Raw genomic sequence first — 26950 nt, 5'->3', positions numbered from 1 at the left:
CTGCCGTAGTCGCGGCAGGTGACGTCATCAAGAGGCGTACACGGGAGCAGGGAGTGTACATGTGTTCGGGTCAACCTCTGTTAGCTGTAGCAAAGTATGTTAGTTAATAAACCAGCTACTTCAAAGTAAGACGGTGCAGTTCCTTCTGTTTTGCATATCGACACATGACATGGTGTCAGAAGCGGCTGACTTCACGCTCTCAAAGTAAGGCATGGCGAAGCTCGGACCTCCGGACTCTTTTGACTTCACTCGCCCGGTGGAATGGCCAATGTGGCGCCGGCGCTTCGACCGCTTTCGGGTGGCGTCGAAGTTGGACAGAGATAGCGGGGAAGTTCAAGTAAACACGCTTCTCTACGCCATGGGGGGAGAGGCGGAGGCGATATACGATTCCTTTGTGTACGATGACGGCGAGGAGGAGGACCACGACGGCGAAGAGGAGAGAGGCAGACCGGAGTTGGACTACAACACAGTGATAGCCAAATTCTCCGACCATTTCGTGCCCAAGAGGAATGTGATCCATGAAAGAGCATGTTTTCACAAGAGAGTGCAAAAGCCAGGTGAGTCAGTTGAGGCTTTTGTGAGGAGTTTATACGAACTGGCACAGTACTGTGAGTTTGAACGGACTAAAGATGAGCAAATCAGAGACAGAATTGTTATTGGCATATCTGATAACGATGGATCACAGAAGTTACAGCTCGAGACGGAGCTCTCCCTTGAAAGAGCCATTCAAATAGCGCCAGGGCGAACAAATAAAGCAACCGAATGTGAGCCTGCGCTCGGAGTGTTGCCACAAGCATGGGACTGGTCATGAGAGTCGACGGCATGGACACTGTAATGTTAAGTGATGTGTTTGGGGATATTGGTCTGCTCAAGTGTGACCCAGTAAAAATTGAACTAAAAGCTGACTGTGAGCCCAGCTTTACTTATGGCTGGAAGACGCATTAGGACCACACTTCCTGTGCTGGAAGACAGGATACAAGCTACTCCTGTGGACAGACATCAAATCCAGCAGAAGGATGCTCAGACTAAATCAGCCTACCGGTTCTTCCATGACCGCCGTCACTCTGCCCTGCCACTTCCTGAACTTCAGTCTGGGCAGGCCGTCAGAGTGAAACGGGATGGGGAAAAGGGGTGGAAAATGTCTGCTAAGGTCATCAGCAAGTGCAATGAGCCCCGGTCTTACATTGTGAAGACAGACAACGGTGCAGTGCTGCGACGCAATAGAAGAAGCCTGCTGACCATCCAGACCAGCAGCAGCTGCAGCCTGAGGGACCTCCGCTGCAGCTGCCCAGCAGCCCTCCTTCGGTGGCTAGACCCAGCCACAGAGACCCTGCTTATGTCCAGAGACTGAAAGATCCACCTGTGGTGTGTTCACCACCCCAGTCATCCCCACACAGGGCTGTTCAGGTGCCATCCAGAGGTCGGGAGGTCAGGGTACCTCTCAGATATAGAGACACTTGAACACTTAATGACACTCACCTTCATGATATTTAGATCAAATATTCAGTTTGAATGAAGAATGGTTTGACACACACAAATATGAAAATGTGAATTTACTTTCTGAGACAATAAATATATTTTATACTGAAATAAATGTTTTCTTTATTTGTTATTAGGTCAAATGTGTTTACCAGCGTATAATAGGAACAATAATGCCAGTAATACTCCTCATTTACTGCTGTGTGTTTTTTATCCACTAGATGTCACTGTGGGTTTGTCGTCAGTAAAATAAGAGGTCAGAGCATCATCGTGTCGTCATGGCGACCGTCATCAGCATCACGTGGATGTCCCTGCACCTCCTGTGAGCGACCACAGGGTGGTGGTGTTTCTCTGTGATGTTTAATGTCAGCACCAGCAGCAAACACAGAAATCCAGCATGTGATCAACTCCTTCCAGTGGTTCTGGTGCTCCTTCCAGGGAACAGCACCAGAACCACTGCTTCACATATGAGGAGCACAGCTGGACTTCAACTCTTCTGAAGCCTCCGCTGGCTTCGTCTTTACAAACTAACCCTCTGAACTTTATCTGACGTTCTGCTGGAGATCCCAAAGTTTACACAAATACCAAATGTGTCAGGCTGGATTTTGGGGAAATGTGTGTAAAATGATGCAGCAGACATGTTGAAATGTTCCATTTGATGGAGTCTTGGCTTTGAATCTTTCACTCTGAACAACAGGAGACACAATAAAGATGTGACGCTGTGTGTGGAAAAGGTTTGATGTGTCATAGAAATGAAATGATTGAGTGAAATGACAGAAATGTAAGGGGACGTTTAAGGCTTCAAATCACAGTGGAGGAGTTTTGTGGATTTGTACTTTAGTCTTTTCATCACAGCTGTTCAACAACAGATAACAGTCTGTGCTACTAAATTCACCACCAACCTGAATGTGTTTGTGCTCACATCAATGTGTGTTTCTATTTCTATTACACAGCAGCTTCGGCCGAGCCGTCGATCGGCAGCGGCGGCCTTATCTGTGCGCCGCAGGGGCTGATGGGAGCTCTGAGGACCTGTTAGAAACCACGTGGCCCTCGTCTGATCTCGCAGCTCGTCCTCGTTTGGCCTCAGCTGCGTCAGAGCGCCACTTCTCCCCAGGTTCACCAGAGGAAACACCACTGCACAAAATGCTTTTCCTCCCAGCTGCTGCTCTGTGCTGTCTGTGTTCAGGTGAGTGTTTCCAGCCAATCAGGAGCCAACAAAGTCCACCTGGAACAAACACTGTCACACTGACCTTCATCTATCTGTCTGCTTCTCTACAGCGCTGGTTGCCATGGCAGCACAGCTGACTCAGGACGATTTAACATTGACCAGGAGAGTTGGTGATAAAGTCTCGTTCAGCTGTCGAACTGACCAGTGTGACAGTTCTTATGTATACTGGTACCAGAAGAAAGACACAGAAACATTCACAAGGATTCTGTATCATAACAAGAACAGTTGTAACATAGAGCACAGGTACGATCATCCTCAGAAAAATGATTTCTCAGTTGTGAATAATCAGAACAGCTGTGAGTTGAAGATCCAGACAGTTAAACTCCTTCATTCAGCCACCTACTACTGCTCCTGTTGGAAGTATGACGCCCACAGTGAGAAATGATGCGAGCAGCCTGAACAAAAACCAACAGATGAACAGACGTCAAACAGTGTTTGTGACAGGAAGAGAGCAGTAAACCACAGCCCAGGTTCACATATTTCACCTCCATCTCAGCCACAGTCACAAACACACTGAACTGAGGGATTTATTTCATATTATATTTATTTATATTTTGATCAGATATTCCAGCAGGTTTATTGTTGTTTCACACAGTGAGGAAAAAGGACACAAACACAAACACAATGATAAAATAAAGAGGAAAATAATTCAATGACAAACTCAAACATAATCCAGATGAATCAGTAAAACAACAAACATACTTCAGAATATTTCAATAAAATGATCTCAAACATAATCAAATGTTTACAGCCCAACGTCCTGCTGCCGAATAAAGTCCATCCGTCCCTCACAACACTAATGTCTCTGAATGAAAACACTTCCAGCAGCACTTGTTGTTTAACACCTTTCAGCAGATTTCACCACATCATTTCACTTTATTACATTTTAAAAGACAAATCTTGGACACACATCAGCTCAGGACTTTGTCCTTCTAGCAGCGGCTTATTAGGACGCTCGTCTTGTTGGACACATTTCCATCAGTGTCCTGTGGATGTTTCTGCTTCCCAGAGGATGAACCCCAACATTTATGGTGACCTCCTGACCTTTCCTCTAGCGCCACCATCAGGACAAAAGTGTCTCCAGACCGACACTTCAGCATCTGGAAAGTTAATGACTTGATTTTGAATCAACTGACTGAAACTTTAAAGAATGAAACACTTTGTAACATTTAAAGCTGCACAAGTCAAGATTTTATATGAACAGAGGCTGAAATGACTTTGTGTCATCAAGGGCCGACAACAAACAAACAAACAAACAAACAAACAAACACGGCGACAAAGGTCACATGTTTAAGAAGTGTTTCACTGCTCTTGTTGAAGAGGTAGAAAACCTACAAACTCCCAGAATGCACTGCGCTGCACTGGACCAATAAAGCCACTGCGAGGTGGGCGGGGCTTGGTTTTGGCTTGTCCGTTCTGAAACAGGAAACAAAATGGTGTCAGGCTGGTAACAAAGGATCTGGTGCTAAAATGTGTTTGTGAAAACATTTGAGGTGAGAAACAGTCGATGCAGGAACAGAATCTGTGTTTAGATTTGATCAGCATCGCCTCGTTTGACAGATTGACACAGAGACTCAATCCACTTCTGTACTCTTTGTGTCCGGAGAGGCCAGACGGACAAACATGTACAAGTCAATGGTAGTTTGAACAATATGTATTAAAGTTGGGGTCGGTAAGAGCCACACTTTCTCAGGTGTGTGCTTTATGCTAACGTTAGCCGCTACAGGAGTGCGTTGCTGCCGCAGCAGCTCTGTTATTGGCTCAGGGGGTCTGTGCGTGTGCTTTGTGCTACTTGTTTAGCGGCTGAACGACAGTCTGTCACTGCCGCTGCTGCTCATCGCTCTGTGGCTCAGGGGCTGTGTGCTTTGTGTTCCTGAGTTATCAAGCTGCTGAAGAGCAGGCTCAGAGGCTGTGGACAGTGAACGCAGCACATCGTCATCGCTAACCCAACCACCTCATGTCTCACTCACAGAAGAGAACAGCTGACATTATCGTCATGAACGTGAACAACAAACATGGCTGTTGTTAGTACTCACCGCTGTCCAGCTAGCATGTTAGCATCGGGAACTTTGGCTGCACTTTCTCTGCCATTCTTGTGCCACTAGCTCGCTAACAGCTTTAGCAAACATCACCTCACCCTGTGGAAGACTCCGGTCATACGCAGTGATGCAGAGTGCAAAGGTCAGAGTGCGAGCAGACAGACAGGTACGTATGTAGACAGACAGGTAGCCTGTCCAATCATTTCATACGGGTCAAACAGAACCATTGGACGGGCTTATTAGAGCCTGCAGCAGCCACAGATACTGGATTTATTGTCTGTTATTTGTCAGAGTGTTTGATTTATTGATTGCTGTCGGGATGTTCACATATTTTCTATAAATGTAACAAAAACTGCTTCTAGAATAACTGAGCGACCCGAGTTTGAACAGAGAGCATTCAGAATCCTGTCAAACTGACAGAATGGCAGGATTCAGAGGAAAAATGGTCCAGAGAGAGTCAGAGAAAACTTCTTCAAGCAAAGGTCCAGAAGATCATCATCTGTAACCTGCGTTATAGCAACAATATGTGTATTTTGTGCAATTTGCCAACACAACTGTGTAAATACAAATTCCAGGTTTCTGTAACAATTTGTCAGATGTAATGAAACGTTTTATTTAGTGAAGCTGTCTCTGACGACTAAAAGCCAGTCTGAGACTCTGTCTTCTGTCTTTTGTCTCTCGCTCGGTCACTGTCTCTGTCTCTGCTCTTAATTTCCTGTCAGCGTCCTCTTCTGTCTCTTCACCTTTGTCATGATGTCCATGGAGGCTGCTGAGCCCGGTTCTGTTGCCCGTTCCGGCCCCGGACCTAAAGCCCTCCTCCTCCTGGCGGTCTGAAGCTGCTGTGACAGCGGTGTAAACACCAACACTCCCCGGCGGTGCTCCGAGCAGAGTCAGCTAGCAGAGCTAAGTCGTAGCTAACGTTAGCATCAGGTGGAGGCAGAGCAGCCGGAGGACATCAGAGGGAAAACCACAAAACATTTTCTCCATAAAATATGATCCAGTTGGACTAAAGTCACTGATATGGTGCTGTGTGTGATGTGCTGCTGTAAAGAGTTACACACTGTGATGCTCCCCGCTCACCACAGTTACATAATGCAGAGACAAGTGATAGGAGGGCGGAGTGGCTGAGACAGAGACACCATTCACTCTGTTACAAATCACAGGCATGTTTCTGATGTGTGCTATCAAAGCAGGTTCTGGATTGTGGTTCTGACCTGATAGAACTTTATTGGCTCACAATAACAACTCTTGTCTGTGCTGCTGAACACCACAGTGGCTCCTGGCTCCAGAACCTGACAGAGTAGTGCAAAGTCAGCTTTCAATGGAAAAATACATTCAAGTACAAACAAAAACAAAAACTCTGAAAACAGTAAAGTGAGTCAATTGAATTTAAATTGAACATTCCCAACACTGCATTTATATCTCCTCAACAGTTGAACTGTAAATAGTTGTATTAATTGCACATTATCAGGCCCAGTGCCACTGTCCTTTATTTGGCTCTAAGATGTAGTTACCTTTACATCTAAAGGTGTCTTGAGGGTGAACTCATGAATGTGACCCATCTGTTGATGATCACTGTGTAATGTTCATCCAAACTGTACAAATAGTTCACTGCAACATGACAATATCAGCTGCCTTCATTTACCTAAGTCACCTCAGACATCATCACAACAGTTGCCCCCCTGAGAGGTTTGGCAGGAGCTGCCACTGGAGCTGGTGGAGCTGTCAGAGTCAGGAAAACAAGAGGTTACAGAACCACAGCCACAGGAGACTGATTCAGCACAGGAACTGGAGACAGCTGCAGCTCAGCTCAGACAGGTTGCTGCAGAACAGGAACAGAGGACTGCTGCAAGGCAGAGCAGGAGGCAGCTGGAGGTCTGGACGGGCATCAGGAAAGACCGCTGGTCCGGCTCTGGAGCGAGTCTGCTGACCCGCCGACAAGGAAGCGGGAACATGTGATGACTGGGCCACCAACTGAGGACCAGGAACTGGTGGACCTGCTGGTGGAGCGAGATAAAAAGTCAGAGTCAACAAAGTCAGTGAATGAAGTTCATCCTCTGGGGACCAAGAATGTCTGTAGAAAATGTCATGTCAGTCCATCCATCCATCCTTTGGTCCAGGTCCAATCCATGTGGACTAAAGTAGTGGAGCGACAGACATCAGCATCCATAGAGCAACACTGCTAGTGTGTCTAAAAAGACAATAAAAGAAGAGACAGTCATGTTGATATGAACATTAGAGAAACACATCATGGAGCTGAAATATGATCCTGCTTCATCATTTGGACTCGTTCACCTCAGCCGACACGTTCAACAGCACACAGGTTTTTGTATTACGCTGTTTCACTGTGGGAGGATACTTGGTTTTCATCTTTGGCTCTGGAACTAAACTGTTTGTATCAGGTAAGAATAAAGCTTCATTTTCCTTCAGTTGTTTTATTGAACAAGTTGAAAATGTGTTTTTAATGAGTTTCTGCTGCTTCAGGCTTTACATGTTAGTTTGTTCATAATTAGTAGAGAATTCTTGCAGCCATGCAGCTATTGTTACATAAAAAGGTTCATAACTCCTGAAAAGATGTTTAAATCTCACTGCACAACTGAAGTTCTTCTTTATTTCTGCAGGAGATCAAACTGATTCATATAGAAAAAGTTTGATATTGACAATGTTACAAATATACAGTATTTGATCCTCTCAGTAATTCAGCACCATCTCTTGTTTTTATAAAACAACATCATATATGATATTAAACATCATTTAATATATGTCAGGAAATGTATCTGAAAAACATATAACTTTAAATATGTTGTATAGGATAATTAATAAGTCTTTATTAAATGGTCAAACTGACCTCATGACAATTGTATTTTATATGATGGTACATATGTCTTTTAGTGTGAGCTCTATTTATACATGGAGACAAACAGACACTGAATATGATATTACAATAATTATAATATATACTTATTATACTAAAATATTAAATAAATATATATTTTAAACATTATATATTATGATAAACAATGGCACATGAAAATACATATTTTTCATGGTGATTGACTTTTAAATAATTGATATATAATAATAAATATATTAATTAATAATTTCGTGTATAATTTAAACAAAAAAAAGAATAATGTCAAACCTCATTTCAAATACTTAAAAGTAAATGTATTAGCAGCACGTGATCGTAAATATTGTGTACGACATACTGTTTTCAATGAGACATATTATATTATATTATATTATATTATATTATCACATTTAATTTAATCATATGTGAAGTTCCTGTAAAGGATCAATAAATTCTCACCTTTCTTCATATTATATTACAAAGCAGTTGTTATTCATATTTGACATATCTGAACATATCATTGTAATTGTGTATAAATGTAAAAATACTGAAAAAAACATTATGATATTATTGATGTACTGACTTGTTTTTCTTTAGCGGCTGGACTAAAGTACATGGTGGTAAATCTGTCATATGTTAGACATGTTGTAATAACTTTAAAAAGTATTTTATGTGAAGGTAAATATGTATTTTATTGTAAATATATATTAACTTAATATTTAAAGAAACTTTTGTATTTTACAAAAGAACATTTTAATAATTATATCATATTTTTTTTCATTAAACCAACAAAGTTTTACCTTCTTTTATATTAAATTACATCTTTTTTCAAATTAGTCATATGAAAACATGTATTTGTAATTGTGTGTTAAGTGTAAATATTTATGAAAAACATGAAATTCAAGACGGATTTTAAAAAAATATTCATAATATGTGGTGGATAATGTAAACATTAAAATGGCAGCGCGTACTAAACTTGAGGTTAATATGTCCTTTATTATAATATGTCTTTCATCATGATACACATGAAGATTTTCCATTGTATGAAAATATGATGTTATATTATTATTAGTAATAGTCATAATAATGATGAATGTGCACATTGAAAGAAAGAAGTGCTGAACACATAATGTTGTTTGTCCCCATATAACATATGATGACATGACATGATGAGTGTGTTTGATGTGCAGGTGAATCCAGTCTATGTGTTGGACTTTGTGCTGTATTGATGAGTAGTTTAGTGATCAGAGTCCATGTAGTTTCCAGGATCACACTGAATGCAGTGCAGTGCTGTAAGCTGCTGTTGACTGTGTCAATGTGTGTCTGTGCTGCTTGTTGCTGCTGTCAAACTTCAGATGAGCAGGTAGTGAAGCCCGTGGTGAGCGTGTACCCAGCAGCATCCAGAGCCCACCTGGAGGGGAACAGCTCCCTGCTGTGTGTGGCCTCAGCCATGTTTCCTCCTCTGGTCCGGTTCTCCTGGAACAGACGAAAGGAGAATGAGGAGAAGTGGCTCCCTGCTGAGGGAGAGCAGCTGGAGCTCAGAGAGTCGGGACGCACCGCCGCCATCTTGCTGGTTGATCAGGACTCTTTCTACACGTATAAATACCGCTGCTCCGTCCAGCACGAGGGGGGCACAGTGGAGGCCCAAACAGAACAAGGTAATGAAGGCTTGGTGACTGTGTTCAGCAGTGATTCAGCTTCATGTGGAGACGCTGTCAAAGAGAGCTGAGGAGCAGAGGACTGACATTTCTTTTGGACTCTTTTCTGTTTCAGAGGTTCAAGCTCGTCCAGATCCAACACCTCCACAAGTAGCATCTGGGCCGTCTCAGTACCAGGTCAGGCTTCTCTGTGTGCTCTACACAGTGCTGATAGTGAAGAGTCTGGTGTACTGCTGTGGACTCTCTCTGCTGATGATCCTCTGAAACAAGGGACCGTCCACCAACTGCACACATGCTGACTGACTGTTTTCTGCCTTTTCTCAACATCAGATCTCATCAGTTCATCTCATTGATCACTTTGATCAGCAGTCACAAATGTCAATTTTCATGTTTTGTGGTTGGTTGTAAAATGTGTCTTTTTATGCACAGGTTAGATACAGTCATCCTACATATATAAATACATATATACACATATATTTGCAGTGACTGAGTATAAATTCTGTGGTATAGTGTTATTTTCATCCTCTAGTTTATTTCCACTTTGAATTGTGACTTGTATAATAATAGAAAATGAAGCTGAATCATTAGCTGTCTGCTGGATATTTGATTGTTTTAGTATTTTTCTCTTCTTATCTTTCTTTTTAATACATTATGCAGAGTGTGGCAGCTTTGTCAAATTCTCTCAGTGTAACATTCTCAATAAAGTGAAAGATCACAGTGTGTGTTTAAGAAACAGCCTTGTTTTTATGGATTTCAGTTTGGCTTCAGAGCAACAGTCAGAAACAGAATCAACTTCATGGGCCATGTATGTTGACACCTACAAGTCATTTGACTCTGGTTGTAAGTAGCTCTCAATATACTTTCACACAGCAGCAAGAACAAATGTACAGGAAGATGTGAATATAAGCATACAGCTAAACAAGGACAACAAAGCTAAAGAAAGAGAGGCAAACAGAAACATATAGCTATTATATACAAGTCAGTAGGTGAGGCTGTGCCACCAGGTTCAGTGCTGAGCCCCTTTTATAATTGTGTCAGTGTGGATGTAAAACTCTACGCTGATGACACTGTTGTTTACACACATGAACAAACAGCAGACCGAGCTGCTTTGAGAAGAATCAATAAAACAGTATCAACAGATCTCCTGTTATTTCAGCTTCTCAGATCCCAGGTTTGTCTCCCAGGTGACTAAGACAGGTGAAAGCTGAGACAGTGAGTACTGAGCGCTGAAATCAAACTGAAGTTCCTGGAAATATTCTTTAACTGGAGTCCGTGGTTGTAACTGTCATTGTGTTGTTCATGTGAACAAGTGCAGCTGACGGTGAGAAGGCTGCAGAGCAGAAACCCACACAGCCCGTCTGCTGCAGGAAGTAAGTGCTGGTTGGCTCTCAACAGTTTTTTATGAGTCCTAATAACCACTGAGAACAGATTCACATCTGCTGCTGTACACACTCATCAACTCCTCTCCCTCTCTGGTCTGGTTTGTCTTTTCTCTTGTTGTCTGGAAGCCTTTTTTCCACTGAGCCCTCCACCAACACAAAGTTGAACTGAGCCCAGAGACCAACAGTGACCCCCCACCTGGAGCTCACGTCCATGGACTTTATTTATGGTGATTTTAGCCATCAAAGCTTCACTTTACAGTTCACACTTGGTGCTGATGAGAGCCAACAAGTCCTCATAGAAAACTGACAAAAGGCTTCTTTGTCAGCGGCCTCCAAAACAACACATCTGAGTGTTTTCTGATCTGACGCCTCAGTGGTTCATGTCTGGTGAGGATGTGTCTGTTACACTATCTGGTTGGAGGAGCTCGTTCATGCAAACACATTCTTGTTCATGTTCAGCAACTCAAAGAGCTTTTTGATCAAATAGTCCAAGAAGTGAGGAGCTCCAGGAGCTAGACTCAGGAACTAAATCAGGAGCTTTAGTCTGTTCCTGTCAGCATTTTCACAGCACAAACAACTGTCAAATAAAGGCTTTAAACACAGAAGTTGTGCTGTGATGTCATTATTTACAGTCACTTATTACTGATGCATTTTATGAGTCAGTTTTCCTGTTTGTTACAGTCGAGCAAACTGAGAGAGGTCAACCTAACAAACACAGACAGGAAACTAAAAGAAATGAGACTGAAGACTAAAATCAACTCCACTGTTCAACTTGAGAACAAAACTCACTGACTCATCCTGAATGTTCTGAGATGGTTCAAGTTAATACTATAGCAACACCATGTGACAGTGTTTTCATGTGTCTCACTTAATTTCTGTTTCTATGTTTTTATATGTTCATGAATAAATATGATATTTAAATATTTAGAAGATTGGGTTGACACACACACACACACAATTTACTTTCTGAGACAATAAATATATTTTATACTGAAATAAATGTTTGTCTTTATTTGTTATCAGGTCAAATGTGTTTACCAGCGTATAATAGGAACAACAATAATGTCAGTAATACTCCTCATTTACTGCTGTGTGTTTTTTATCCACTAGATGTCACTGTGGGTTTGTCGTCAGTAAAATAAGAGGTCGGAGCATCATCGTGTCGTCATGGCGACCGTCATCAGCATCACGTGGATGTCCCTGCACCTCCTGTGAGCGACCACAGGGTGGTGGTGTTTCTCTGTGATGTTTAATGTCAGCACCAGCAGCAAACACAGAAATCCAGCATGTGATCGACTCCTTCCAGTGGTTCTGGTGCTCCTTCCAGGGAACAACACCAGAACCACTGCTTCACATATGAGGAGCACAGCTGGACTTCAACTATTCTGAAGCCTCCGCTGGCTTCGTCTTTACAAACTAACCCTCTGAACTTTATCTGACGTTCTGCTGGAGATCCCAAACTTTACACAAATACCAAATGTGTCAGGCTGGATTTTGGGGAAATGTGTGTAAAATGATGCAGCAGACATGTTGAAATGTTCCATTTGATGGAGTCTTGGCTTTGAATCTTTCACTCAGTGAAACATCATGTAGCTTTAATGAAGAGACTGAACAACAGGAGACACAATAAAGATGTGACACTGTGTGTGGAAAAGGTTTGATGTGTCATAGAAATGAAATGATTGAGTGAAATGACAGAAATGTAAGGGGACGTTTAAGGCTTCAAATCACAGTGGAGGAGTTTTGTGGATTTGTACTTTAGTCTTTTCATCACAGCTGTTCAACAACAGATAACAGTCTGTGCTACTAAATTCACCACCAACCTGAATGTGTTTGTGCTCACATCAATGTTTGTTTCTATTTCTATCACACAGCAGCTTCAGCCGAGCCGTCGATCGGCAGCGGCGGCCTTATCTGTGCTCCGCAGGGGCTGATGGGAGCTCTGAGGACCTGTTAGAAACCACGTGGCCCTCGTCTGATCTCGCAGCTCGTCCTCGTTTGCCTCAGCTGCGTCAGAGCGCCACTTCTCCCCAGGTTCACCAGAGGAAACACCACTGCACAAAATGCTTTTCCTCCCAGCTGCTGCTCTGTGCTGTCTGTGTTCAGGTGAGTGTTTCCAGCCAATCAGGAGCCAACAAAGTCCACCTGGAACAAACACTGTCACACTGACCTTCATCTATCTGTCTGCTTCTCTACAGCGCTGGTTGCCATGGCAGCACAGCTGATTCAGGATGATTTAACATTGACCAGGAGAGTTGATGGAGACGTCTCCTTCAGCTGTCGAGGAACTGACCAGTGTCTCGGTTCTATTGTATGGTGGTACCAGAAGAAAGACACAGAAACATTCACAGTGATTCTAGTTATTAAGATGAGTGATTGTACCATAGCTCGCACGTACAATCATCCTCAGCAAAATGATTTCTCAGTAGTGAATAATCAGAACAGCTGTGAGTTGAAGATCCAGAACGTTAAACTCCTTCATTCAGCCACCTACTGCTGCTCCTGTGTGAGTGTCGCCCACAGTGAGAAATGATGCGAGCAGCCTGAACAAAAACCAACAGATGAACAGACGTCAAACAGTGTTTGTGACAGGAAGAGAGCAGTAAACCACAGCCCAGGTTCACATATTTCACCTCCATCTCAGCCACAGTCACAAACACACTGAACTGAGGGATTTATTTCATATTATATTTATTTATATGTTGATCAGATATTCCAGCAGGTTTATTGTTGTTTCACACAGTGAGGAAAAAGGACACAAACACAAACACAATGATAAAATAAAGAGGAAAATAATTCAATGACAAACTCAAACATAATCCAGATGAATCAGTAAAACAACAAACATACTTCAGAATATTTCAATAAAATGATCTCAAACATAATCAAATGTTTACAGCCCAACGTCCTGCTGCTGAATAAAGTCCATCCGTCCCTCACAACACTAATGTCTCTGAATGAAAACACTTCCAGCAGCACTTGTTGTTTAACACTTTCAGCAGATTTCACCACATCATTTCACTTTATTACATTTTAAAAGACAAATCTTGGACACACGTCAGCTCAGGACTTTGTCCTTCTAGCAGCGGCTTATTAGGACGCTCGTCTTGTTGGACACATTTCCATCAGTTTCCTGTTTCTGCTTCCCAGAGGATGAACCCTAACATTTATGGTGACCTCCTGACCTTTCCTCTAGCGCCACCATCAGGACAAAAGTGTCTCCAGACCGACACTTCAGCAACTGGAAAGTTAATGACTTGATTTTTAATCAACTGACTGAAACTTTAAAGAATGAAACACCTTGTAACATTTAAAGCTGCACAAATCAAGATTTTATATGAACAGAGGCTGAAATGACTTTGTGTCATCAAGGGCCGACAACAAACACACAAACAAACAAACAAACAAACACACAAACAAACAAACACACAAACAAACAAACATGGCCACAAAGGTCACATGTTTAAGAAGTGTTTCACTGCTCTTGTTGAAGAGGTAGAAAACCTACAACTCCCAGAATGCACTGCGCTGCACTGGACCAATAAAATCACTGCGAGGTGGGCGGGGCTTGGTTTTGGCTCGTCCGTTCTGAAACAGGAAACCAAATGGTGTCAGGCTGGTAACAAAGGATCTGGTACTAAAATGTGTTTGTGAAAACATTTGAGGTGAGAAACAGTCGATGCAGGAACAGAATCTGTGTTTAGATTTGATCAGCATCGCCTCGTTTGACAGATTGACACAGAGACTCAATCCACTTCTGTACTCTTTGTGTCCGGAGAGGCCAGACAGACAAACATGTACAAGTCAATGGTAGTTTGAACGATATGTATTAAAGTCGGGGTCGGTAAGAGCCACACCTTCTCAGGTGTGTGCTTTATGCTAACGTTAGCCGCTACAGGAGTGCGTTGCTGCCGCAGCAGCTCTGTTATTGGCTCAGGGGGTCTGTGCGTGTGCTTTGTGCTACTTGTTTAGCGGCTGAACGACAGTCTGTCACTGCCGCTGCTGCTCATCCCTCTGTGGCTCAGGGGCTGTGTGCTTTGTGTTCCTGAGTTATCAAGCTGCTGAAGAGCAGGCTCAGAGGCTGTGGACAGTGAACGCAGCACATCGTCATCGCTAACCGTACCCAACCACCTCATGTCTCACTCACATAAGAGACCAGCTGACATTATCATCATGAACGTGAACAACAAACATGGCTGTTGTTAGTATTCACCGCTGTCCAGCTAGCATGTTAGCATTGGGAACTTTGGCTGCACTTTCTCTGCCATTCTTGTGCCACTAGCTCGCTAACAGCTTTAGCAAACATCACCTCGCCCTGTGGAAGACTCCGGTCATACGCAGTGATGCAGAGTGCAAAGGTCAGAGTGCTAGCAGACGGACAGGTACGTATGTAGACAGACAGGTAGCCTGTCCAATCATTTCATACGGGTCAAACAGAACCATTGGACGGGCTTATTAGAGGCCTGCAGCAGCCACAGATACTGGATTTATTTTCTGTTATTTGTCAGAGCGTTTGATTTATTGATTGCTGTCGGGATGTTCACAGATTTTCTATAAATGTAACAAAACTGCTTCTAGAATAACTGAGCGACCCGAGTTTGAACAGAGAGCATTCAGAATCCTGTCAAACTGACAGAATGGCAGGATTCAGAGGAAAAATGGTCCAGAGAGAGTCAGAGAAAACTTCTTCAAGCAAAGGTCCAGAAGATCATCATCTGTAACCTGCGTTATAGCAACAATATGTAGAAATGTGTATTTTGTGCGATTTGCCAACACAACTGTGTGAATACAAATTCCAGGTTTCTGTAACAATTTGTCAGATGTAATGAAACGTTACGTTTTAACTACAAACAAAACACTCAAAGTTTGAACAAGTGCTTCACACAACACAGCTCTGTGTCTGTCTGCAGACTTTTATTTAGTGAAGCTGTCTCTGACGACTAAAAGCCAGTCTGAGACTCTGTCTTTTCGCTTTTGTCTTTTATCTTTTGTCTCTCGCTCGGTCACTGTCTCTGTCTCCCCTCTTAATTTCCTGTCAGCGTCCTCTTCTGTCTCTTCACCTTTGTTGTCACGGTCTTTTCTCTCACCTGTTCCTGTTTGCCTGTGTGTCTGGACCTGTGGGTGTGGCAGCAGCGGAGAGGCACACCTGCAGATCATTCCATTCATCATCTCCTGCTATATAACCCCGGTCTCATCTCCACTCCGACGCCAGATCGCCAGTTACGGTATTTATTATCAACAGCCTCTAACCTTAGTGTTAGCTTTGTATATCTCTTAGATCTAATATTCTACGTCCCACGGACCTCCTTGTGTTTTTTTCCTCTGTGAGCCCTGACTCATACGATTTTGTTTGTTCTCCCTCGTGGCAGAAAACTCCAGCGCCTCTTCGCCCCGGCTTCCAGAGTTTCCACCTGCGCTGCCCCCAGCCGACCCTGCCTGCCTGCCTGCCGACCAGCCTCACTCCACTACATCCCCCTCAAAGAATCCTCCGAGTTCCAATATATTCTGTTACACCTCAACTACTGTCTCTGTCATGGTTATAAAGTTGTGCATGATAAAAAGACCAAGCTTATGGCTAAAAACTAATTCATGGCAAGATTTGATTAAAAACAATGTAATTCATGTTGTTCAAAGTGTAACATAATAATTCATTAGGTATAGTGATTAAAAATGGAATAATTCATTGTTTCATGTATTCTGAGCTAAAAAGGTTAAAATGATGATTGATCATCTGTTCCGTGTTCAACTGCTTTTGCCTCACAGGTACAGAAACGACAACAGAGACAGTATCAACAGTAATAGATAAAATAGTTTATTTCACATCAGTTTTTGTTCACAATCTTTTACTTACCTTTTATGAGAATGCATTTGCATAAGTCATGTTTAAAAACTCAATTGTATTTTTCTATTTTCTTTGTCAACTCTGTGGCGGATGTGCTGCACAGCGATCGATTGTTGATGCCTTTTTTTTGCGTGTTGAGAGAGAAGCATGAGAGAAACGTGGCTGAAAAGAGAATACACTGAATGGCGGCAAACGTGTGGTGTTCTTGTAGTTTTTCACCCTTTTTACTTTATCATTTTCCCCGGCAACGGGGCGTAACATCTCCGCTCTCTCCGCATTTGGATCCAAACAGAAACTCGACATAACAGAACAATCTGGCCAACATGGACCCAGCAGAGACCGAGCATCTGCGTCATGCCCTCACCTCCCAAGGAGTCATGGTAGGACACCATGAGCAAACCCTCCGGGAGGTGATGGATGCCCTACGAGGTTTGACCACCAGCGTGACGCAGCTAGGAGGCCGCATGGACCAGGTGTGCTCCTAGCTGTCGCTCGTCACTGCGGGTACAGGCCCCGCACCTCCACTTGCTGCATCCTCCTCTGCTTCTGAGGCTGTCCCCGCTTCCTCGCATGAGCCATATATCCCTATCCCAGCTAGATATTCTGGTGAGTTAGGTGGGTGTGAGGGGTTTTTACATCGGTGCTCCCTAGTTTTCGATCAGCAACCCAACACATATTGTACTGACAGAGCCAAGATAGCTTTTATTAAGAGTCTGCTGCGTGATAGGGCCTCTCAGTGGGCAGTAGCAACGTCTAGATCCCAGGCTCCATTCCTCCAGTCATATCCTTTATTTTCTGCAGAAGTGCTAAAGATATTTGATTTCCCGGTGCAGGGCCGGGAGGTGTCTAATCGCCTGCTCTCACTCAGACAGGGCAGAAACTCAGTGGCCGACTTTTCAGTCGATTTTAGGATCGTGGCGGCTGAGAGTGGGTGGGATGAGACATCCTTATGGGGAATTTTTATACCGAGTCTGGCGGATAACATTCAGGATGAGTTAGTGGCCCGCGACGAGACTGCCTCCCTTGAGGAGCTTATTTCTCTAGCTATTAGGTTGGACAATAGGCTAAGAGAGAGACGCAAGGAGAAGGCCGTTAGCATAGCCACAGCTACCCCCAGCCCAAAAGACCGGTGTCAGCTAAATCCTTTGACCCATCCCCGGCCCCTCCTGTGTCATCGGAGGGGCCGATGCAGCTTAGCCGGATGCGCCTCACCCCAGCGGAGCGTCAGCGCAGGTTCCAGGAGGGTCTGTGCCTCTACTGTGGGAGGACCGGCCACGTCATTTCCCACTGTCCTCGGCAGCCAAAAGAGCAGGCTCATCACATCATGGAGGGGCAATGGTGAGTTGGACTATCACCACCAACACCACCTCCTCTCGTATCCAGCTTCAGGGGATGCTCTCATGGCCTCAACAATCTGTACCCCTGCAAGTACTCATTGATTCGGGCGCAGATGACAGTTTCATCGACTCAGACATTGTGACACAGGCCCATATACCCACACTCACCCTTTCATCCCCGAAGGATGTCTTTGTCTGGATGGCAGACTCTTAGCGCAGGTAACTCAACAAACAATCCCTCTGACCCTGCTCCTGTCAGGCAATCACTGAGAGACTATTCAACTGTTCATTCTCCCTTTGCCTCAATCTCCCCTGGTACTGGGGCTTCCATGGTTAAAACGCCATAATCCACACATTGACTGGTCCGGTTCCTGAGTCGTGAGTGAGTGTTCACTGTCATTCCCATTGCCTGCAATGGGAATTGCAGGCAATGGGCCAATGTGCCAGCTGTGTTCCAGAACCTGGTCAATGACATCCTCCGTGACATGTTGGACCGTTTTGTGTTCGTTTACTTGGATGACATCCTCATCTTCTCCCAGAGCCAAGAGGAGCACATTCAACATGTCCGGTTGGTGCTCCAGTGTCTACTGGAAAACAGATTATACGTCAAGCCAGAGAAGTGCAGTTTTCATACGACATCAGTGGATTTTCTCGGTTTCATTATCGAGCATGGACAAGTGGGGGCGGACCACTCGAAAGTGCTGGCAGGGGCCGACTGGCCGGTGCCAGAGAGCCGTAAGCATCTGGAACACTTCCTGGGGTTCGGCAATTTTTATAGACGATTTATCCGCGATTACAGCCGGGTGGCTGCCCTTCTCACCCAGCTCATCTTCCACCAAGCTCCCTTATCTGCGGTCACCCAAAGCCGACGTGGCTTTTAGCCGGCTTAAGACATTATTCTCCACCGCCCGAGTTCTCTTCCACCCGGACCCAAGCCTTCAGTTCGAGGTGGAGGTGGACGCCTCCGACACTGGAGTTGGGGCTGTGTTATCCCAGCGTTTGCTGGCCAACCAGAAGCTACACCCCTGCGCCTTCTTCTCTCATCGTCTCTCTCCGGCCAAGAGGAATTATGACATCGGCAACCGGGAGCTGCTAGCCATCGTCCTCTCCCTTCAGGAATGGAGACACTGGTATGGACCAATCATAAGAATCTGGCATACCTGCGCTCAGCCAGATGACTGAACTCCCACCAGGCATGGTGGGCTTTGTTCCTGGGGCGTTTTCACTACTCTCTCACATACCGCCCCAGGTCCAGAAACACTAAGTCTGACGCTCTCTCTCGCCAGTTCTTCCTCTCCGAGGAGGAGACCTCTGAGGAACCCATTCTCTCCCCCAGATGTGTTGTGGCAGCAGCTGGGTGGGACGTGGAGCACTCAGTCCTGGTGGCACAGCGCTTTCATCCTCCCCCCAGTGACTGTCCCCCCGGCCATGTGTTTGTTCCAGATTCTACCAGGTCTCAAGTGCTCCAGTGGGGCCATTCCTCGAAGTTGGCCTGCCATCCAGGTTTTCAGAGGACCCTGTCCTTCATCAGGCATCGTTTTTGGTGGCCAACGATCTACTCAGACACCAGGGGGTTCGTCTCTGCCTGCTCAATCTGTGCCCGCGGAAAAGCCTCTCATAGCGCCCCCACCGGCCTGTTATGACCACTGCCAGTGCCCCATTGACCCTGGTCCCACATCGTCCTGGACTTCGTCACAGGTCTGCTGCCCTCCGGAGGTAACACCTTCATACTCACCATTATTGACAGATTTTCTAAAGCTGTGCATTTTGTCCCCCTGTCCAAACTCCCATCCGCCCTGGAGACCGCCAACCTCCTTGTCCTGCACGTCTTCAAGCTTCATTGGATTCCTGTTAACATGTGTCCGTGTCTGACAGAGGGCCACCTTTATTCAGGATACCACCCGCAGTCCAGCAGGCAGACGGAGCGGGCTAACCAGGATTTGGAGTCGGCGCTGCACCTCCGCCCAGCATCCTGTCTCCTGGGCCACTCATCTGTCCTCGGTTGAGTATGCACGCAACACCCTCGTCAGTGCCGCTACAGGTATGTCACCTTTCATGGCTGCTAATCTCCCTCTCCAGACAGACTTTCGGAAATTGGCGCCAAGGTGCATTGGTCCTTTTGACATTGTTAAGATGATTAATCCTGCGCTGGCCCGGCTCAGACTCCCTGAGGTGCTCAAAGTGCATCCCTCGTTTCATGTGTCACTTCTCAAGCTTGTGTCTTCCAGTCTTCCGCCCCTTTATTTGGCTCTTAGATGTAGTTACCTTTACATCTAAAGGTGTCTTGAGGGTGAACTCATGAATGGCGACACATCCGTTGATGATGACTGTGTAATGTTCATCCAAACTGTACAAATAGTTCACTGCAACATGACAATATCAGCTGCCTTCATTTACCTAAGTCACCTTAGACATCATCACAACAGTTGCCCCCCTGAGTGGTTTGGCAGGAGCTGCCACTGGAGCTGGTGGAGCTGTCAGAGTCAGGAAAACAAGAGGTTACAGAACCACAGCCCCAGGAGACTGATTCAGCACAGGAACTGGAGACAGCTGCAGCTCAGCTCAGACAGGTTGCTGCAGAACAGGAACAGAGGACTGCTGCAAGGCAGAGCAGGAGGCCGGCAGCTGGAGGTCTGGACGGGTATCAGGAAAGACCGCTGGTCCGGCTCTGGACCAAGTCTGCTGACCCACCGACAAGGAAGCGGGAACAGGTGTCGACTGGGCCACCAACTGAGGACCAGGAACTGGTGGAACTGCTGGTGGAGCTAGATAAAAAGTCAGAATCAACAAAGTCAATGAATGAAGTTCATCCTCTGGGGACCAAGAATGTCTGTAGAAAATGTCATGTCAGTCCATCCATCCATCCTTTGGTCCAGGTCCAATCCATGTGGACTAAAGTAGTGGAGCGACAGACATCAGCATCCACAGAGCAACACTGCTAGTGTGTCTAAAAAGACAATAAAAGAAGAGACAGTCATGTTGATATGAACATTAGAGAAACACATCATGGAGTTGAAATATGATCCTGCTTCATCATTTGGACTCGTTCACCTCAGCCGACACGTTCAACAGCACACAGGTTTTTGTATTACGCTGTTTCACTGTGGGAGGAACTGCAGACTACTACTACATCTTTGGCTCTGGAACTAAACTGTTTGTATCAGGTAAGAATAAAGCTTCATTTTCCTTCAGTTGTTTTATTGAACAAGTTGAAAATGTGTTTTTAATGAGTTTCTGCTGCTTCAGGCTTTACATGTTAGTTTGTTCATAATTAGTAGAGAATTCTTGCAGCCATGCAGCTATTGTTACATAAAAAGGTTCATAACTCCTGAAAAGATGTTTAAATCTCACTGCACAACTGAAGTTCTTCTTTATTTCTGCAGGAGATCAAACTGATTCATATAGAAAAAGTTTGATATTGACAATGTTACAAATATACATTATTTGATCCTCTCAGTAATTCAGTACCATCTCTTGTTTTTATAAAACAACATCATATATGATATTAAACATCATTTAATATATGTCAGGAAATGTATCTGAGAAACATATAACTTTAAATAAGTTGTACAGGATAATTAATAAGTCTTTATTAAATGGTCAAACTGACCTCATGACAATTGTATTTTATATGATGGTACATATGTCTTTTAGTGTGAGATATATTTATACATGAAACAAACAGACACTGAATATGATATTACAATAAATATAATAAATACTCATTAGGCTAAAATATAATATAAATATATATTTTAAATATATATATAGTATAATAAACAATGGCACATGCAAATATATATTTTTTTATGGTGATTGACTTTTAAATAATTGATATATAATAATAAATGTATTCATTAATAATTTCATGTATAATTTAAACAAAAAAAAGAATAATGTCAAACCTAATTTCAAATACTTAAAAGTAAATGAATTAGCAGCGCGTGATGATAAATATTGCGTACGACATACTGTTTTCAATAAGATATATTTTATTATACTATATTATATTATATTATATTATATTATAAGATTTAATTTAATCATATGTGAAGTTCCTGTAAAGGATCAATAAATTCTCACCTTTCTTCATATTATATTACAAAGCAGTTGTTATTCATATTTGAACATATCATTGTAATTGTGTATAAATGTAAAAATACTGAAAAACCATTATGATATTATTGATGTACTGACTTGTTTTTCTTTAGCGGCTGGACTAAAGTACACGGTGGTAAATCTGTCATATGTTAGACATGTTGTAAAAACTTTAAAAAAGTATTTCATGTGAAGGTAAATATGTATTTTATTGTAAAATATATATTAACGTAATATTTAAAGAAGCTTTTGTATTTTGCAAAAGAACATTTTCATAATTATATCATATTTTATATAATTAAACCAACAAAGTTTTACCTTCTTTTATATTAAATAACATCTTTTTATATATATATATTTATATAATACTTATGAAAAACATGAGATTCCAGATGCATTTTTTAAAAATATTCATAATATGTGGTGGATAATGTAAACATTAAAATGGCAGCGCGTACTAAACTTGAGGGTGAATATGTCCTTTATTATAATATGTATTTTATCATGATACACATGAAGATTTTCCATTGTATGAAAATATGATGTTATATTATTATTAGTAATAGTCATAATAATGATGAATGTGCACATTGAAAGAAAGAAGTGCTGAACACATAATGTTGTTTGTCCCCATATAACATATGATGACATGACATGATGAGTGTGTTTGATGTGCAGGTGAATCCAGTCTATGTGTTGGACTTTGTGCTGTATTGATGAGTAGTTTAGTGATCAGAGTCCATGTAGTTTCCAGGATCACACTGAATGCAGTGCAGTGCTGTAAGCTGCTGTTGACTGTGTCAATGTGTGTCTGTGCTGCTTGTTGCTGCTGTCAAACTTCAGATGAGCATGTAGTGAAGCCCGTGGTGAGCGTGTACCCAGCAGCATCCAGAGCCCACCTGGAGGGGAACAGCTCCCTGCTGTGTGTGGCCTCAGCCATGTTTCCTCCTCTGGTCCGGTTCTCCTGGAACAGACGAAAGGAGAATCAGATGGAGTGGCTCCCTGCTGAGGGAGAGCAGCTGGAGCTCAGAGAGTCAGGACGCACCGCCGCCATCTTGCTGGTTGACGGGGACGCTCTCTACACGTATAAATACCGCTGCTCCGTCCAGCACGAGGGGGGCACAGTGGAGGCCCAAACAGAACAAGGTAATGAAGGCTTGGTGACTGTGTTCAGCAGTGATTCAGCTTCATGTGGAGACGCTGTCAAAGAGAGCAGAGGAGCAGAGGACTGACATTTCTTTTGGCCTCCTCTTCTGTTTCAGAGGTTCCAGCTCCAGCAGCCTCCTGTCCTCCAGAGAGAGAGCCAGCAGACCTGCCAGCTCTGCAGCAAGCTGACTGTAAGATCTTGATAAAGCAGAAAGTCAAATCCTGTTCAGGGCCACTAAAAAGCTTGTTGGGGCCCTGACTTGTTGTATTTAATAAGGGCCTTTGAGCTTTCATTCAAATTGAAGCTGAAACCTGTCTTCATGTAAAGATGGTTGTCCCGTCTGGAAAAGTCCAAGTTCTACTGATGAAAATGTGATGATATTCTGATGAAATTAACACTGTCTGCCTGTCTGTCTGTGTGTCTGTATGTCTGTCAGTGTCCTTCCAGTCTCAGTGCAGGGTGAAGCTGCTCTGTGTGCTCTACACAGTGCTGATAGTGAAGAGTCTGGTGTACTGCTGTGGACTCTCTCTGCTGATGATCCTCTGAAACAAGGGACCGTCCACCAACTGCACACATGCTGACTGACTGTTTTCTGCTCGCCTTTTCTCAACATCAGATCTCATCAGTTCATCTCATTGATCACTTTGATCAGCAGTCACAAATGTCAATTTTCATGTTTTGTGGTTGGTTGTAAAATGTATCTTTTCATGCACAGGTTAGATACAGTCATCCTACATATATAAATACATATATACACACATATATTTGCACTGAGTATAAATTCTGTGTTATAATGTTTTTTTCATCCTCAAGTTTATTTCCACTTTGAATTGTGACTGGTATAATAATAGAAAATGAAGCTGAATCATTAGCTGTCTGCTAGATATTTGATTGTTTTGGTATTTTTCTCTTCTTGTATTTCTTTTTAATACATTATGCAGAGTGTGGCAGCTTTGTTGAATTCTCTCAGTGTAACATTCTCAATAAAGTGAAAAATCACAGTGTGTTTTAGAAACAGCCTTGTTTTTATGGATTTCAGTTTGGCTTCAGAGCAACAATCAGAAACAAAATCAACTTCATGGGCCATGTATGTTGACACCTACAAGTCATTTGACTCAGGTTGTAAGTAGCTCTCAATATACTTTCACACAGCAGCAAGAACAAATGTACAGGAAGATGTGAATATAAGCATACAGCTAAACAAGGACAACAAAGCTAAAGAAAGAGAAGTGAACAGAAACATATAGCTATTATATACAAGTCAGTAGGTGAGGCTGTGCCACCAGGTTCAGTGCTGAGCCCCTTTTATAATTGTGTCAGTGTGGATGTAAAACTCTACGCTGATGACACTGTTGTTTACACACATGAACAAACAGCAGAGCGAGCAGCTTTGAGAAGAATCAATAAAACAGTATCAACAGATCTCCTTTTATTTCAGCTCCTCAGCTCCCAGGTTTGTCTCCCAGGTGAATAAGACAGGTGAAAGCTGAGACAGTGAGTACTGAGCGCTGATATAACTGAAGTTACTGGAATTATTCTTTAACTGAAGTCCGTGGTTGTAACTCTCATTGTGTTGTTCATGTGAACAAGTGCAGCTGACGGTGAGAAGGCTGCAGAGCAGAAACCCACACAGCCCGTCTGCTGCAGGAAGGAAGTGCTGGTTGGCTCTCAACAGTTTTTTATGAGTCCTAATAACCACTGAGAACAGATTCATATCTGCTGCTGTACACACTCATCAACTCCTCTCCCTCTCTGGTCTGGTTTGTCTTTTCTTTTGTTGTCTGGAAGCCTTTTTTCCAATGAGCCCTCCACCCACACAAAGTTGAACTGAGCCCAGAGACCAAAAGTGACCCCCCACCTGGAGCTCACGTCCATAAATATAATCAGGTACTATCGCTATTGGTACTTTTTCTTCTCATTCATAATATAACAACAAACGGCAGCTGGTTTGCTTATTTGATGTTTCTGTAAATATTTTCTGAGATGAAGCTCTAGTGAACGTTCAGTCGTTCAGAATGGACTCTAAACTGAACTTGCCAGCTGCAGTTCCAGTAGGTCCAAAGAACTTCTCCTCACAGCAGTGACGCGAGGTCCTGCTAGTATTCCAGCTCAGTTAGCACCAGCAGCTGCAATGCACAGCTTGCCAGCTACCACCAAAAGCCAAAGAACACAAAGCAAGTTGCTATCCCTGCAAAGGAAAGGAGCGACCAGTTTCCTCTAACTACCGTCTTTCATCGGACATTGCACAGCAAGAACAGAACTTTTCAACACTGGGATTACAACATTCTCCTGCCTGGCTCGTCAGCCAAAGAACCACCAGCACTTTTTCTTCAAAGACTGGTAACGTTGAATTGGGCCTAGATAGCACACAGCATAGCATAGCAACTAACCATCTTCTCTGACCTGGCACAATCAGAAAACCTATGACAGTTACTAGCTGTCATGGTTATTTTGGTTGTAGTTGATAAGTTAAGTATGAATCAGTTACAAACTGAAAGTTTAATACCTTTTTTATGAGACTGATTTATTGAATTGGTTTGAATTGAATTCTTTTCCCTTCTGTAAGGGTGGTGCTCCCGAGGCAATCTAATGTAAAATTGGATCTTATTATTTATCATAATTAAAAGGAGCACAGGGAACAGTGTCTTGTGTGTATTCAAAATTGCACATGAGAACAATGGTGTTCCGCCACAGTTTGTTCAAGCCTTGTGCAGCTTTAAACACTCCGTAACGTTATCTTCCAAGAGATCGTGTCAGCCATCTTGGCTCTCTCTCTTCACGCCCACCATCTTGGCTCTCTCTCTTTGTTTCTCCCCCTCTCTCTCTCTCCCTCTCTCTCTCTCTCTCTCTCACACACACACACACACACACACAGCATGCTTGTTTGTTGCTTGAGTTTGTATTATTGTTTTAGTTTAATAGTTGACCTACTGTAGTTGAATGAAGATTTTTGTCAATTGAAATATTAATGATTATTGATCAATCTGCTAACATTAATAAATTCTATCATATTGTACAGAGCAGTTTCTGTGATTATTTTATGCATGTTTTGTGGTAATTGCTGTTTGTGTCAGTGCTCGGATTCATTTCCTTCACTGTTCCTTTAATTCTAAATATTTTACAAATATTTACATTTAAAGTGAAACTGTCTTTTAAGACTATTTTTGGTTTAGTGATTGGTTCCTGATTCCAGGGTTGTGCCCTGTTTAATGATTTGATTTTTAATCTTGATTAATTTAATTTGAATAATTACTATCATTAATTATTCATTTCTAATAATCACACCTACCCTACCACCAATTCAAACAATGGTGCCCCGTGTGAGGTCATCGTAAAGAAATTAGGCACTTATAACTTGCAAAATATATTCAGTTGTGGTTTGTAGATTGCTGTAGTGTAGTAGTGGTAAGTTTTTTTTAGCCCTAAATAGTTTACAATAGTTTTTCAATTCTGAGGTCACTAACACTATTAACTTGGCTATTACTCCCCCAGAAGTGCTGAAGCCCACTAACAGGTAGGATTGTAAGTCCCAGGTAAAGCCTCTCATCTGTGCATCAGTGTCAGCAACACAGCAGCCCTTCACATAATTTATTGAACCCACTGGCTGTCGCCGCTACTTCAGTAAAATGAGGAGACAAAACAAAAGTCCAGACAGGGAAAGATGAGACCCCCCACTCACAGGAAGATTGGTTAGGAGTTCAACAGACAGATAACCTCCAATACAGACACATCCAGGCCACCCCATAATAGTGGTAATTGCTGTTTGTGATGGTCAGTGCTCGGATTCATTTCTTTCACTGTTCCTTCAATACTAAATATTTTACAAATATTTACATTTAAAGTGAACCCTTCTTTTGAAACTGTTTTTGGTTTGGTTATTGGTCCCTGA

General features: G+C 43.1%; 2 protein-coding genes across 2 annotated transcripts; both read left to right on the top strand.

Moving 5' to 3' along the window:
- The first annotated feature begins 2622 nt into the window (after window positions 1-2622).
- LOC141016760 (immunoglobulin lambda-1 light chain-like) lies at window positions 2623-9988 on the top strand. Its single transcript, XM_073491300.1, has 5 exons — window positions 2623-2665; window positions 2758-3081; window positions 7101-7148; window positions 8953-9255; window positions 9371-9988. The coding sequence occupies exons 1-5, from the start codon at window positions 2623-2625 to the stop codon at window positions 9517-9519; spliced, it is 867 nt and encodes a 288-aa protein (XP_073347401.1). The 3' UTR covers window positions 9520-9988.
- A 2712-nt stretch (window positions 9989-12700) lies between these two features.
- LOC141016810 (immunoglobulin lambda-1 light chain-like) lies at window positions 12701-24065 on the top strand. The gene is made up of 6 exons (XM_073491360.1): window positions 12701-12743; window positions 12836-13147; window positions 20927-20980; window positions 22758-23060; window positions 23177-23251; window positions 23498-24065. Exons 1-6 carry the CDS (start codon window positions 12701-12703, stop codon window positions 23605-23607), a joined length of 897 nt encoding a protein of 298 aa, XP_073347461.1. The 3' UTR covers window positions 23608-24065.
- Window positions 24066-26950: the final 2885 nt, after the last annotated feature.

Source organism: Pagrus major, chromosome 21 (genome assembly GCF_040436345.1).
Source record: "Pagrus major chromosome 21, Pma_NU_1.0".
Classification (NCBI taxonomy): Eukaryota; Metazoa; Chordata; class Actinopteri; order Spariformes; family Sparidae; genus Pagrus; species Pagrus major.
Note: the sequence above shows the minus strand (reverse complement) of the source record. Positions and strands in the feature narration are given on the sequence as shown.

What these genes read in the sequence shown, in the direction of transcription:
- LOC141016760 (XM_073491300.1), top strand. Translation starts at nt 2,623, where the DNA reads ATGCTTTTCCTCCCAGCTGCTGCTCTGTGCTGTCTGTGTTCAG. An exon ending in TCTGTGCTGTCTGTGTTCAG is followed by an intron (nt 2,666 to 2,757) that starts GTGAGTGTTTCC and finishes GCTTCTCTACAG; the next exon opens with CGCTGGTTGCCATGGCAGCA. An exon ending in GGAGGCCCAAACAGAACAAG is followed by an intron (nt 9,256 to 9,370) that starts GTAATGAAGGCT and finishes TTTCTGTTTCAG; the next exon opens with AGGTTCAAGCTCGTCCAGAT.
- LOC141016810 (XM_073491360.1), top strand. Translation starts at nt 12,701, where the DNA reads ATGCTTTTCCTCCCAGCTGCTGCTCTGTGCTGTCTGTGTTCAG. An exon ending in TCTGTGCTGTCTGTGTTCAG is followed by an intron (nt 12,744 to 12,835) that starts GTGAGTGTTTCC and finishes GCTTCTCTACAG; the next exon opens with CGCTGGTTGCCATGGCAGCA. An exon ending in GGAGGCCCAAACAGAACAAG is followed by an intron (nt 23,061 to 23,176) that starts GTAATGAAGGCT and finishes CTTCTGTTTCAG; the next exon opens with AGGTTCCAGCTCCAGCAGCC.